Raw genomic sequence first — 15855 nt, forward strand, 5'->3', positions numbered from 1 at the left:
TTCTTGTGAAATGTTCTTTCTGATGAGTCAGCTTTTGGGTCTGCCTCTTTGCTCCGGCCAACTCGACCTTTCGACAAAACATCCACATGACAAACATCACAGATACAGAAAAAGCTTGTCTGAGTGATTCAAGGAGAAGCGTTTTAACTCTTTCTCTATTATGTTCTTAGGTGGGAAAGGAGGTGTGTGCACAATGTTTGGTGATACATGTTCTACATTTATAGCTAACAATACTTCAGCTGATGGTTTGTTTACAAAAGCCGATCCAAATGTAATCACAAAAAAAGTTCAGTGTTTAAGCAGTTTGACAGATTTTTGAGAATATGGGAAACTTCATTAGTCACACTGTGCGTCATGTATGAGGCATCTGTGAGGCCTGATGAATCTGTCTCACACCAAACAGCCTCATGCATGAACAACCTGACATGCACCTGACTGGATACCTCCCTATCATAATTGTAAAGATGAAGCAAAAAAAAGTAACTTGTGTAAACATTTAAATCTCTGTATAGTTTGTGACCATCTGGAAGGTCATTTCACTTTCCAGTTTAGGGTGCTTAAACCCCCAGGTGTGCAAGCACTGATGGTTTTAGATTTTATGCTATGAGGAATTAATTCAAATCAAAAGGAGGGAAAATTGTGTTTCATCTCATTTCTCCTCTCTGTACTGTTGGTATGTTAGTGTAACTTTCTTGAGATGAAAGAAAAACAAACTATTTGCTGAAGGCATGATGGACTTTCTTCATTATCAGGCAAATGCCTACATGACTGTGAAAAGAAAACGCCTGACAACTGATCAAACAAAGATTATCCCCATGAGTATAAAGGAGCTGTTGTTCTTTCATGTCTGTATCAGTGCTGGTTGTGCTGTCATCCCTTGCCAAAGTTTTTTTTTAAACAATAAATCCCTGAATATCTGGTTTCCATACTCAGTTTTGTATGGCTGATTTCAGTTCGTGTGCATTGCTTTATTCTTAAGAAAGGTGTACATGACCTTATCCCCCTTTTTTCTACATCTCTGAACCTGGTAGCAGTTCCTCTGAATCTCATTGTACAGGATGGGCCATTTATATGGATTCACCATAATAAAATGGGAATGGATGGTGATATTAAAGTCCTTTATCATCCCTTTATTTGTTTAACAACTCCAACACTGATAACAGTCCATCCATTCTCTTCCATTTATGCTTATCAGGGTACCCCTGCTACCTTTGGGCGAGAGGCAGGGTACACCCTGGACAGGTCACCAGCCTGACGCAGGGCTAACACAGAGAGAAAGACAACCATTCACACTCACACCCACAGCAATTTAGAAACACCAGTTAGTCAAACTCCACTAACTGCATGTCTGTGAGAGGAAGGCGGAGTACCCAGAGAGAACCCACCCAGGCACGGGGAGAACATGTAAACTCCACACAGAAAGACCCTGACCAGGTAGTGAAGCCAAACTTGCAGTGAGGCAACGGTGCTAACCACTGTGCCACCGTGGTGCCAACTGCTAACAGTGGTGGAACATAATGAAGCCACATTATGATGTCTAGACCAAATAGAAGGTTATATTAATCACTGGAATTGAACGATTTACTGAAGTGAAAAATCCTTTTCTAACAAAAGCCAAGCAATGATACAAGCTCCAAGGAAATCTACCCACAGGAAATGTGCTTGTGTGTGGAGTAAGCTGACACTTAACACATCTGTCAGATCTGATAAAACCACCGGCCACAATTCATTGTTACATGTCATGAGTCATAGACGACAGTTCCCAGCAGTAACCACAACCTGGTTTCAGCCTACAGGCAGATCACCAGTAGTAGCCAGCTTAGCGCTCTACACTGTAAATTATGGGGAGTTAGTCCGAGCTTGCAGCATGTCCTTTCACTGTTACACAGAGGACACTTATTCAGTCAAACATCTTAAAATCAGAAGTCTACTTCTTCTGCTGTCGGCAAACCTCATCAATCCAGCGCCAGCTTTATGGACTGACTCCAGGGTCCGGGCCTGCCCAGAACAGCCACTGTGCTCCCTCAGCTGAATTTTAAGTACCAATTCATACAGTTTGGGCATGAAAAACTTTAACACCCAGCCCAGCAGCCACGCCCTGAACTTCAGTCTCATCAATCAGGCTCATCAGTTTTCATGTTTGCTTTGTGCTGTCGGCTTTGTGTTTATACCTAAATATTAAGAGGATGATCTTATGTGCCCCTGTCCTAATGAGGCATTAGGACAGATATTTGTGTTGCTATGTAGGGCTGTAGCTTCAGGTTTATATTAAATGGTGATTATCAGTTTCAGGTCATTTTACAGAGTAATTTGAAAGTTGTGTAGGAGGAGTATAAAAAATGTCTTTCTCCTAGGTGTAATTAAGTAACGTGGTGCATGACTTTTCAGGAAATTGTTCTGTGTAAGAATTCATTTTTAAAATAACAACCCTGACACCGATCACAGCAAATAGAAATACCCCAACAGCAGGAAACATTTGACCACACAGCATGCAAGTAATGTGCATGAATGTAATGACTGCTTAGCAATGGTGGTGACTCTCAAAGCGCAGCCAATCACAACACAATAAGCCTGTGATGTTAGTTTTAAAGGACGAGCCTTCAGAACTGCCAAACAAATGGAACGTGCTGAGATTACTGTGCACTCACATTCAGATGTCTGAGTGTAATGCACTGATTCTTATATAGTGTTTTTCTACTCTCCCGGAGTACTCAAAGCGCTGTATACAACATGCCTCATTCACCCACTCACACACACTCATACAAGCGCTTCTAAACTCAAGTGCAAACTAACCAACATTCAAACACATTCACACTCCGATGAATGCATCGGAGGGCAACATGGGGTTAGAATCTTGCCCAAGGATATGTGGCATGCAGACTGGGGAAGCCAAGTATTGAACCACCAACCTTCCAATCTGTAGCTGATCTGCTCTACCACCTGAGCCCTGTGTGGTGAGCTCGTTGATCTTTGTCCCTGCAAGGACAGATATAAGTGCTTACATAACTGTGGTTACTTTTCTCTGTGTGTTTACTCATTCTGACAGTGTTCACATTGATCCAGCAGCAGGATGCTGAGCAGTGGGACAAGGCCATGCAGTCCTGCTTTCATTTCATCTACAGGCACCATTACTGCAACTCTCGTCCTATCTGATATAATCTGAGAGTCCAACTGGTTAAAAATGTTCACATCCTACAATCTTGGTTTCTCTCCCGTGACTCCTTTTACATTTTAGAACTAACTTTAAAACTTTCAACCCTTTGCTGGGTTCAAGCTTTATTGTAAAGAACTGTGCTTCTGTCCTCGACTTTAGGATGACTTTCCAGAGGAGATAAGTTCTCCAAAATCACATCTTAAGAAACATTTTCACGATTGTTGTCATTATTTTTTCCGACCTCATCCTTTCTAATAATGAATAATCATGGCTTAGGGAATTTGTATGACGAAATCTCATCAAGCAGGAGCACCGGAATCCGGGTCATGTTGGCTCCTGGGCCAGTTCAATCTTTCTCACTTACACTCCTTACTTATTATTTGCATAACCATCACAGCTGTATCATGCACAGGGCCTATATTACATGGTTTTAAAAGCTGGATCTCTAACTGAGGTGACACCCTTCAGGTTGAGATGCTATCTTGAAGGAGAGTACAGGTTGTGACTTTTTTGTTTTCCTGATGGATGTCAAGATGCCAGATCATGTTTTGGTAGGAAGTTTAGTTTAGTTATGTTTGTGGTGTGATGTGCCTGCAGTAACCTGTTATGTTGTAAACTTTTTGGCTGTGTCTTGGAAAAAGAAAGATGTAAACCTGATGTAACTGGAGCCTAAATCCCAGCTTAACCCTGTAAAGCCTGAACCACTTCAGAATAATCCCACATAACTTAATTTGTTGTGAAATGCACTTTTTTTTTTAAAATTGTCAACCAAAACTTATATTTTAGAAATGTTTTGGATAAATGTAGCACAGTGGAAATTCCACACCTGAGCTGTGAATAAGTGGGAGAAAAAAAAAAGTGTTTCTTTTATACTGTTGTAAATCTGCTCTATTTCCTGTGCATAAGTCCTAAGCATGTCAGCAGGACGCAGGTGAAATGCTGGCATGAATTTAAAACAATTTACTAAATTTACTAATTTTTTAACTTACTGGCCTTTTCCAGTGGTGTCTTGAAAAGTTTGTGAATCATTTTCCTTGTCAGCTTCTGTATAAAAAAGCATAACCAACAAAAAGGGAAAGGAGGGGAAAGCCATGGGCTGAATCATATGTCAGACTGATAAGAGCACAATGAAACTACAAAATCAAACACACAAATTAAAATGTTTGGAATTTTTTTCCCCTGAAAATTGTATTCTCTATGTCACGGCTATATTTATAAAAAATCTGAATCATCGACGTGCATCACAGCTACGAAAGATAACAAAAACAGATAAAGAACTGATGCATTACCTTACTCACCCTTACTGCTTCCAAAGGAAATAAGCAGGAGCCAAGTGCTGATAATCAAATGTGTTGGTTACTCAATTATAAGCAGGTGTGAGCACTTTCATAAGGGTACACCTCTAACATGTCAAAGGTTAAAGTTCATGACAGCGAAATTTGAAAAGTAGGGAACAGGTCTGGCTTGTGTAGAAGGGTTTCCAATGGAAAGCCTAGTCAGCTTTAGGATTGTTTATGCAGCTCGTACACAAATTTGAAAATAGCCTGTAAACATGAAAGGATGGACAAGAGATCTCTTTCCTCTGTCTGGCCTTTTTATTCCCAGACACATATATTGCAGTAGTTTATTAGTTAAGTTGATCACCTTTAAAGAAAGATCCATTAAATTGGATCTCTAATGGTTCAGAAGGTCAATGAGGACTAGCAGACATGTAGATGTATGTTTTTATGTTTTGGCATGCCATGAGCTGAACCATGACCTTCTCTTCTCCAAGGATTGTGTGACACTCTTTTGTAACCACACAGCTGATCTGACTTTACCTAAAGAGCTTCTTTCCCTTCCTCCTTCCAGAACTACAGAGCTGATTTTCTAGGGGTGATCAAAACTGAGGTTTCATTTATTTGTCTGTGTTTTAACTCAGCAGCTACATTTGGCGAAAACCAAACACCTTGGCACCTCACAGTCACTGAGTCGACCATAGATTATTCTAGAGTCAAATGTGAGACCATCTGTCAGGTTTATATGGTTGATTATCATTTATGCTTAGAAATATTTACTCATATATGCTTAGAGTTTATAATCGAATAGGGGTCTGATCCTTAGTAGTCTGCAAAGACTTTGTGTGCATTCCAGAACGTTCTGGCATACACACTCACACCCTAGGGTCATGACATGAGAGAGGTCGTATCTTCTCTTGCTGATATATGGTAAGGCAAACACATCTATATCTGTTTTAGTCTAGTGCCTTTTGTTTAGATGAACTGCTGGACTTCCAGACCAGCAGGTTTAGGGAAGTTTTTTTTCGGACCCCCCCACACACATGTACGCAGACGGTACTCTTTGTTCACATGTGTAACTATGTTAATGAGCCTATGCATATTCATGTAACCTCAATAAAAGAGCAGTGTTACAAGGGAGCGGACGAGAGCGACCGAGGTCAAGCGAAGGAACGGCGCTAGTCTGGTTCTCTCCCTCATGGATGAGAAACACAAAGAACTTTGGTGACTTGTGTCTTGCTTTTGCTGTGTAGTAGAATTGTGTTGAACGTTCCGGCGAATAGGTTTATGCTACGAACCTTCGCCATTTGTACGGTTTTCTGAAGCCAGAAGTTGCCTCATGTGGATAGTTATATCCATGTATACATATGGTATAGACCAGCGATCCGCAACCCCCGGGCCATGGACCACCGGTACCGGGCCATGAGAGTTGAGGCTCTGGTGTGAAATTCAAGGTTTTCAGGGTTTTTAGCGTTTTTATTTTTATTTTTTTATCGTTTTTATCATTAACTCGGTTTCCCTTGGTCTTTTCCCGTGCGTTATGAATAAATCTTCTTTTTTTGTACCGGTACTGGTTTTATTTTGTTGTATTTCTCCGCAACACCTTAAAGGCCAGTCCGTGAAAATATTGTCGGACATAAACCGGTCCGTGTTGCAAAAGAGGTTGGGGACCGCTAAAGCTGCATTCATAAACCGTCTGAGCGCTGAAACAAATCAGCCAAGAAGGGCTAAACTAATCAAACTAATAATTTCACTCATCAGTACTGAAGCACAAACTTCTTCTGGTCTGTGTCACAAACACCATCATATTATTTGGAAAATCCTTTAAAAACACCACAAAGATTCAAAAACATCACACACAGTGAAAAAACCCAGTTTAATGTCTCGATAGTAGATGAGGTGTTGCAGACATTCCTAATTCTGCCGTCCAGATGAATGAGTCAGAGAATGATTAAAGTTTATTTCAACATTGGAGTCTGTGGAGCCTGACTCACTTCTGATATCAAAGGAACTTCAGATTTTGGACTTTGGCCTTGGATTCAGTTTTCAGTTACTGAGGCCGCCCCCAGCTGTGACAGCTCAACCCGAAGTCTCATAAACTTGCATTCTTTCTGAAAAGTGAAAGATGACCAGATTTCTGGAAAGACCATTAGCGGGTCTGTTAAGATGCAAATTCTTTTAGTACCTCAGTCAAGTGAAATGGCCAGATATTTCAGCATGAGGCTTCAGGACCGCTCTTCACACACAGGTGGGTCAAGGTGGTTAGGCCCATTCTTTCTAAACAGTCTGTTTTGTCAGGATTTCTGCATCGTCAAAAAATCTTTAATCGAAATCAGTTATCTGCAAACACAATCTGACCAAACTATAACATATCCTGAAATTCTGGCAGTCTGGTCTTATATCAAAATGTGTATTTGTTTGTGCTCTGCCACATGTGGATGAGTAAATTCCAAGGGAGGAAATAAAAGGCTATCAAAGGACCAAAATAAGCAACTTTGTATGTGGTGTTAGAAGAGTGGATTTCCTGTGACTCAGGATTTCACGTGTGATGCCTAATACTACAAAAATAACACGAGGACTGCAGAACAAACGAGCGGATACATCTGAATTTCCTCTAAGGCTAAAAATTTCTCAGATTCTAAAAAGAAATTTTTTAAACATCCTTTCATGAGAGAAGTCTTCAGTATTTTTTCATGTTAATGGGAAAAGGACATTAAAACAATGTTCAGTGGAACAGGATGGAGTGAATCACAACACTAACAAACACAGCAAGCTGGTATTTCGATTTAAATACGCTGATATGTAGTCCTTCCTGTTTCCTCTGGTGACTTTTATACTCGTTGGGTTAAAACCATGTTATCTTTTCCAGTAGAGTTAATGTGATTTGGGGAAGAGAGGAGTGCAACACAATAAAAGATAAAAATCAAGTCTTAAGTTTGAAATCAGCTCCAAAGAGTCTTGACTCTGTTTGTAAGATGTTTAAAATGATTATGAAACAGTGCCCACTGTGTTTGGTTTGCGCAATTTACCAAATGTATTGTTGCCCTTTAAATAAAGGTGATGGATCCCTAATGACACGTCAGCACGGGTAAAACTGTACAGCAACACAGGAAGTAAACAAAGAAAAAGATAGTGGGAAGAGCAAAACAAATGAATGGTAGCAAAAGCATGGCGGTTACATATTGTTGAACGAGCAGGTCTTAAACCTGTAAGATGTGGTGCTGATGGATAAGAGCGGCACGTAGGTAGCATCAGCTTGGGAATTTTCACCACGCTGCTTCGACCCAATCCAAACCGCAATGCTGCCTTCAGCAAAAAAAAAAAAAAACTTCCTTTGCAGTTGCAAGGAAGTTTTTTGTGCTTTTGACCCTCCAACTACAGTAGTGGGAGAAAGTGTTTAGTCCCTTTCCTGATTTCCTAGTGTTTTGCATATTTGTCACACATACATGTTTCAGGTCATTATCCGAATTTTAATATTATACAAGTAAATAGAACATGCAGTTTTTAAATGATGATTTCATTGATTAACCAAGAAGATGTATCCAAACCTACGTGGTTCTCTGTGAAAAAGTAAGTGCTCCTCTTGTTGAATCATGAATTAACTGTTATTAATCACATTTTTTGGAAAGTCGAGTTCAGTTTTACTGAACACACTCAGGCCTGGTTACTCGCAGACCTGCTGAATCAAGAAATCATGTAAATAGATCCTGTGTGACAAAGTGAAGCAGGCTAGAAGAATCAAATGGGAAACAAGGCAACTGACATCTATCAGTCTGTAAAGGGTTACAAAGACATTCCTGGGAATAGGGGAAGCTTCCCAGAAATGACTAACCGACTGAAATTACTCCAAGAGCACATCAACAACCCATCCAGAAGGTCACTAAAGAACTTAAAACAACATTAAAGAACTGCAGGCTTCACGTGTCTCAGTAAGATCAGAGTTCATGATTCAACAATGCAAAACTGGGTTCAAGAAAATCACTGCTGACCAAAAAGATCACAAAGGCTCATCTCAAGTTTGCCAAAAAGCATCTTGATGATCCCCAAGACTTCTGGGCAAATAATCTTTAGACTGACGAAACAAAAGCTGAACTTTTTGGAAGGCGTGTGTCCCGTTACATCTGATATATCTGACATGTGAAAACATTCAGCATGAGGTTTCAGGGCGGAGCTTAACACACCAGGGGGTCCTGCTGGCTACGTCCATACTTTCTAAGCAGTCTGTGAGATTATCAGGATTTCTGCATAAAATGTGCCTTGATTTCAATCTGAGCCAGAATTGTAAACAAACACAACCTGACAAAACTGATCACACAACAGAAAAAAACAAAAACAGCTGTGTTGTTCACATTTTTATTAAACACAATAACTGCTTGTTTAGCAACATCCTCCATCACGTTTCTCATTACGACAGAGCAGCACGGTCTCGTGGCAAATGTAAATTAACCTCAAAGAAATGGACGCGGTGACCTTTTTTCTAACTGAAACCAAGTGGTTTCAAATGATAATTAATGCATTTAAATCATTCAAATATTTAAAATTCATTGTAAAATCTGTGACATGTGGGACTCAAACTTGAGTGTGTGTGAGCAGCTCCACCACCTACTGCTCCAGCCTCCACATGCAGACTTTTCCAACTTTTAAGTGAAAATAATAATTTTGTATGTACAAATACATATACTAGTAGACAGATGAAAAACTGTGTTCAGGAACATGACGACAAACAATGGAAAACTGTGCACAGAAATACAAATGAACAGATTAGAGGGTCGTCTTTTTAAACTTTATTTTAATTTTTGCCCAAGTAAGTGCTCGAAGGTGTTTCGGGGGAGCTGCTGAGGGGTCAGAATTGCTTCTATAAGGACTTTGGCATTTCCTGTAACTTCGTACGAGACTTGCACAATGATGAAGAGGATTTCTGAACAATTCCTCCTATCAAACAGCCCCTTTCAGGTCCTACCACAACATCCCTGGACTTTATTCATTGGCGTCTTTGCGTTATTGCTGGGTTGCATCACCCCACCTCTCAAAAGCTTTTGCTCATGAACTCCTGCTTTGATGTTCACTTGAAAATGTCTTTGTAACGTTTTATAATCATTGATCTCTCACTGAGTGTAAAGGTGTCCAGGACCTCAAGGTGGCTCCACCCTCCAACTTGCTTCACAGTCATGATGCGGTTTTGGTGCCTTTTTCCCTCCAAACATAATTTCTTGTCTCATTTGTCCACGCAGCAATACCTTAAAAATGTCGAGAAACTTCCAAATGGTCTTAAGAGAAGTGCATTCAATGATGCCACTTGGGGCCACCAAAGCTGATTTCTTAAAATGCAGAATTAAGACCGGCAAACTTTCCTCTGAACAAAAATACTTGTAAAAGTGATGATGAGGAGTATTTATTACAAAATAGGGCTGGATTTTAGTTGTAAGGTGCAAGAAGCTGATGTTTTACAACATTAGTCTGCTTTTTTTGGCTTGCGATTCTTCCACATGATGACAACGGTGAAGGCTCCTGCAGAGAGGATAACAGGCATTAGTGTTCATTGAATTAGATAAGCAGATAACTTGGCCTGCAGTTCTCATGGTGGACTGACCTATACAGATGAGCAGTATTACTGCTGCGATTCCAGGCAGAATGACTGAGTACTCCCGAGGAAGAAAATACTTGTGCAGGAAGTGATCGCTGTCCACGAAAGGCTGGAAAAACGACCAAAACAACCATGTTAATGTGTGGTGTCAAAATTACTGTCTGCGAGTCACATGACGCAGTTCCACACCTAGACTACAAAAAGCAACACGAGGAATGGTGCACTAAAAGGCAGATACAAAGCTACTGGTTAGTTTCTGGACAGGATTTTTTTTCCTCCATTCCCTCAAGACGGAGATCTAGTTCAGTATTTTTTTTTTTATGTGAATGGAAAAAGCAAATCAAAAAAGGGGAAGGTGGAATAGGATGGAAGTGAGTCACAATGCTATCAAAGGCAACAGACTGGTGTACTTTAGTTTAATGTGCTTGTTATTCGAAGTTCTTTTTCAGTCTCTCCTGTTTCCTCTGGTGACTTTTATACTACATCTGGGCTGGAGCCATGTTAAACAAAGAAAAGGATGGTGAGAGGAACATGGCAAAGTCAGGACATTACATAAACTCTACAATGAGATTGTTCTAACAGACTGTATCTCACAGCTTCCACAATGCACAAACCAACGAACTCACCAATTAAAAGCTTTTGGCTGGAACCTGGACTAAATTAATTCAAAGAATACACGGAAGTCTCTAATAAATAAAAAAAGACTGGGGTGACATAATCAGTTACATGAGCTGGGTGCTTGACTTGTAGCATGTGCCGGTGTAGTTTATGTAGCGCCAGCTCGGTAATTTGCTTTGTTGTGCCACAGGCTAGTTAACATCAATCACAGTTAAAACAACAATTTAACTCCCCCCAAAAACACCAGCTTCCATACAGGGAGTGCAGAATTATTAGGCAAGTTGTATTTTTGAGGAATCATTTTATTATTGAACAACAACCATGTTCTCAATGAACCCAAAAAACTCATTAATATCAAAGCTGAATGTTTTTGGAAGTAGTTTGTAGTTTGTTTTTAGTTTTAGCTATTTTAGGGGGATATCTGTGTGTGCAGGTGACTATTACTGTGCATAATTATTAGGCAACTTAACAAAAAACAAATATATACCCATTTCAATTATTTATTTTTACCAGTGAAACCAATATAACATCTCCACATTCACAAATATACATTTCTGACATTCAAACACAAAACAAAAACAAATCAGCGACCAATATAGCCACCTTTCTTTGCAAGGACACTCAAAAGCCTGCCATCCATGGATTCTGTCAGTGTTTTCATCTGTTCACCATCAACATTGCGTGCAGCAGCAACCACAGCCTCCCAGACACTGTTCAGAGAGGTGGACTGTTTTCCCTCCTTGTACATCTCACATTTGATGATGGACCAGGTTCTCAATGGGGTTCAGATCAGGTGAACAAGGAGGCCATGTCCTGCATGTCTCTGAGTATTGCACACTTTGTGTTTTTGGGCACTCCAGTGATGTTGCAGCTCTGAAATATGGCCAAACTGGTGGCAAGTGGCATCTTGGCAGCTGCACGCTTGACTTTTCTCAGTTCATGGGCAGTTATTTTGCGCCTTGGTTTTTCCACACGCTTCTTGCGACCCTGTTGACTATTTTGAATGAAACGCTTGATTGTTGGATGATCACGCTTCAGAAGCTTTGCAATTTTGAGACTGCTGCATCCCTCTGCAAGATATCTCACTATTTTTGACTTTTCTGAGCCTGTCAAGTCCTTCTTTTGACCCATTTTGCCAAAGGAAAGGACGTTGCCTAATAATTATGCACACCTGATATAGGGTGTTGATGTCATTAGACCACACCCCTTCTCATTACAGAGATGCACATGACCTAATATGCTTAATTGGTAGTAGGCTTTCGAGCCTATACAGCTTGGAGTAAGACAACATGCATGAAGAGGATGATGTGGACAAAATACTCATTTGCCTAATAATTCTGCACTCCCTGTATGTCCATGTGACTGATGTGATTTCAGTGAACTGAAGAGAACTTACCAGGATGATGACCCAGACAGAGTAGTACGTGAACAGCACGAGGCTGAAGACAACAAGACTCATGCCAGCCGCTTGATCCACTCCAGTAGCCTGAAAACATATCCACAGAAAAACTGAGCACGAGGACGTCGGTGTTAAGCATGGCACTGGTGGTCGTTTGAAGCTTTATGCAGACTAATGTGAATGTGGTTAAAAGTTTAAAGCCAGACGTCAGGTTGTCGTCAGAGGTGAGACACTAAATTTCCCATAAAGCAACTAGAAAGGAGATCCTCCTTGTTGTTACTTGGATATTGAGCACACTTCATGGCACCATCCTCCCCTGGCAAACATTAGCTTTGTAATTGTCAGTTTTGGCCAAATTTAAAAATACTCATTAAGACTTTACATCACATCCTGACCAATAAACTGTGATTCTACCTTTTTTAAATAAATGTCAAACAGCAACAAGAGTAAATAACAACAAAAATTGCAGGTAAACTTTTACTAAAAAAAAAATTTGGATCAATATAAATAGTTATCTTTATTTACAGGCACTTTTATAAACCCGCATTTCAAAGGAAGTCATGTAGTCAAAATAACGAGCAACAATCAACAAATAAATGAAAACTCAACAAGACGTTGATTCAATAGATCTCGAATCAAAAGATCTCCAGTACGAGGTCACGAAAACAACGGCTCCATCTACAAGGTCAATTGCAACTAAACATGACAACCTATGCAGCTAAAACAACCACTGACACTACAGCAACTTCAACTTCATCATTCATCTGCAACTAAATCAACCTCTAAACCAACTCATCTAAATTCACCATTGCAACTATACCTGCAACTAACCCCAGTGCTCCAGGTTAACTGGTTAGATTTGTTTACATGTTCTACTCTCCGTGTTCCAGATGTTGGATCCTCTGTCTGTCAGTGTATCTGCAGCTTGACAAGATTAAAGACCTTGGGGGGGGAAAAGTCTCCATCTGCAGCTTGTGCAAATGCATACACACATCAAAATTATCTTCAGACAACAAATAAATTGTTTGGATAAAAAAATAAATAAATCACAAAGTCTTCTGCCTGGTCTCCTACCCCTGTCTTTCTTTAACATAAATAACAGCTGACATTTTCTCAGGACACCACCGATCAGCTCAGCTGACCTCCACTTTCCCCTCTGAGTGACTAATCTGGGTTAAAGATGACAAACGTGATTTAAAGGAGGACCGATGGATGCTGAGCACCAGATCAAAAACACACACTTAAACCTACGTCCTGTTTCTAACCTGACTGATAAGCTGCTAAGTGCTTTATAATTCAGCTGTGAGTTCGGTGAGTTTTCTGAAGATACTCGCATCTTGAGAGGATGACTGTGGTGGGGCGTGGTCTGCGGTGCCGTGCAGGGAGGGCGGACGCACCTGCACTGCATCCTTAATCACGCCCGCCGAGTTAAAACACGGGGACTCAGGGGTTGGTGTGCGTTGTGGTGTGATCTAAATAAACGGCTCATAAGTGCGATATGTGGTCCCGCCGAGCCTTAATTCCACCACAATGATTTTTAATCGTTTCAGCAGATCAGTAGCAGCTATATTACTGACGTACACGGGTACTAATCCAAACAGTGTGGGTCATTAATTCTATTTATTCCATATCCAAACAGCCCAAATTCTTATTAAAGCAACAGGTTTGCTTATAAAGTGGTCCATCGCTCCATCCGTTTAAATCCTGTTTGTCATCTGTCATCCAGATCGGTCACTCTGAGGGGGAAGAAGTTCCAGCAGCTCTGCGCTGAAAAAACAAACTACATTTACTTATTTTGTGCACAATATTGTGATGACGTCACGTTGTATTGCCCACGTTAAACTGTGACTTTCACCAGATAACGGGGGCATGTTTCCTGAATCAGCAGGCGCTAAACAGGGTCTACGCAGGTAAACTCGAGGGTATTTAGAAAGAAAGACAGAGCTAGGAGACCAGACGGAAGACTTCATGGTTTATTTATTTGTTTAAATTTAAATAACTTAATTGTTGTCTTAGGATAATATTGACGCGTGTATGCATTTTGCATCATCACACTAACTCCATCAGCACCTGCCAATTAAACTAACAGCTCGAGCTACAACGCTGCCTGCACCGCAGCACGGCGACTCTGACAACTAAACCAACAGAAGCATCTGCAGCCACCAGGTGTTCCCCCATTTCCACAATAAGATGCATTAAAAGGAGACAATCTTGGGAATCCCCTTTAAGCTGCAACGGCACTGCGCAGCCGCACCAAACTTCATTCAAACCTTCACCGTTTTAGTCAATTTGATAATTATCAAAGATATTTGATCTCCTAACTTCATAAACATGCAACATACGAATTAAAAAACACTGCCAGTAAATTCGGCGCTGAAAAATGTTACCAGGTCGGTTAACTTATAATCCCCAACCATGAAGCTGACTGCTAGCATGAAGCTAAAAGAAACAAATGTCACAGCCAAACAGCAAAGATTAGCTCTGAAGCTAATTACGCCTAAACTGATAAAATTTCATTAAAGTATTAATTTGTCTCTGCTCGTTTATCAGCTGTTTAAAAGTAATCACAGCAGCTTTCTTACCATTTCTCACCCACACACAGGTAATGTTGTTATTTGCTGACGTATCCTGGTGCTCTTCTTCCTGTTCAGTAATCCGGTTGATACAATTCATCTAATGGTCTCTGATGCCCTCTCGTGGTTCTTCTTACAGCAGTACCGCACTACCGTCACCAACTGGTATGGAGTGTGGACCGAAATGACCCCCCAAAATAAAAACATTCAAATTCTCCGAAACAAATGAGTCTTCCTTAAAGACCAAAATATGGCTTGATAACTTTCACTTTTACAGTTCTTGCGAAATAAATCAAACAAGTCCAGTTTCACTTTTATATCGTCAAGCTTTTTCATCAGTTGTCTTCTTTCAGCATCAAATTTCTAACAATCCAATAAAACATGTTCTCTACTGCAGTCACACTCCCCTGTGCAGTGTTTCCCTATTAATAAAAGCAAGGTGCTATTCAAACCAGTGTGTCCGAATCTAAGTCGAGATATAACCGATCTGTGTAGATTCTGACAGAACTGCAATGCTGAGTAATATATTCTTGCACTGTATGCAAATAATAAAGAATAAGGATAAAACCCCTATCCTTATTCTTTTTGTTTAATAGTGTGAAACATACTACTGGATCAGGGAGTATCCAAGGTGGTATTGTAGGCAACTGTTTGACTTATGTTGATCTTGTCCAGGTTAAATTCAGCTGCTTCCTGTCAACCCAAGGTTCTTCAATTCTCTTTTGTCTTTTTCCCAGCATCAAAAATATTTTTTGTTGGATGATCTTGACCATGTCCTTGTAAAGCCCCTTCGTGGTTTACCTGCTACTGCAGCTTCATAGATCACAGCATCACACGCATGTTTGAGGCAAATAAACACAAAAACAAAACAAATGGAAAAAATTGACGTTGACACATTGTATTCAGAATCGTAAAAAATATTTTATAATCACCCCACAAACCATAAAATACTGTTGACAGACATTATAAAAATCATTTTTTGCTTTATTTTAATGTGAATAAAAGCAGAATAATTAGATAATCATTTTATACCTGCACTGAAGTGGAAAATAGTAAGGGGCAAATGAAATTCTCATTGTCCTTCAGAAAATTCAAGCTGTTTGGTTTCAGGTCATTTACATATTTCATTAAGTTGAAGTGCCCCTGATTTTCTTCGAGATGCTTTTTATAAGATGATTTTTCCCGTTTTGGCATTGCTGCTTGCGTGTTTCAGGTATGCACAAGGTGTCCTTTGGTGCTGTCATGCCTAA

General features: G+C 40.2%; 1 protein-coding gene across 1 annotated transcript; it reads right to left on the minus strand.

The window, feature by feature from the left end:
* Positions 1-8770: 8770 nt before the first annotated feature.
* Positions 8771-14697, minus strand: dpm2 (dolichyl-phosphate mannosyltransferase subunit 2, regulatory). Its single transcript, XM_085463019.1, has 4 exons — positions 14615-14697; positions 12030-12119; positions 10022-10124; positions 8771-9939 (listed from the first exon to the last, which is right to left on the minus strand). Exons 1-4 carry the CDS (start codon positions 14615-14617, stop codon positions 9884-9886), a joined length of 252 nt encoding a protein of 83 aa, XP_085319145.1. The 5' UTR covers positions 14618-14697; the 3' UTR covers positions 8771-9883.
* Positions 14698-15855: the final 1158 nt, after the last annotated feature.

Source organism: Copadichromis virginalis, linkage group LG7 (assembly GCF_057382275.1).
Source record: "Copadichromis virginalis isolate Kocher_CV1m ecotype Utaka linkage group LG7, C_Virginalis_male_GT1.1, whole genome shotgun sequence".
NCBI classification, from domain to species: Eukaryota; Metazoa; Chordata; class Actinopteri; order Cichliformes; family Cichlidae; genus Copadichromis; species Copadichromis virginalis.

What these genes read in the sequence shown, in the direction of transcription:
- dpm2 (XM_085463019.1), bottom strand. An exon ending in CTGTCTGGGTCATCATCCTG is followed by an intron (nt 10,125 to 12,029) that starts GTAAGTTCTCTT and finishes TCGTTTTTCCAG; the next exon opens with CCTTTCGTGGACAGCGATCA. An exon ending in AATACTGCTCATCTGTATAG is followed by an intron (nt 9,940 to 10,021) that starts GTCAGTCCACCA and finishes TCCTCTCTGCAG; the next exon opens with GAGCCTTCACCGTTGTCATC.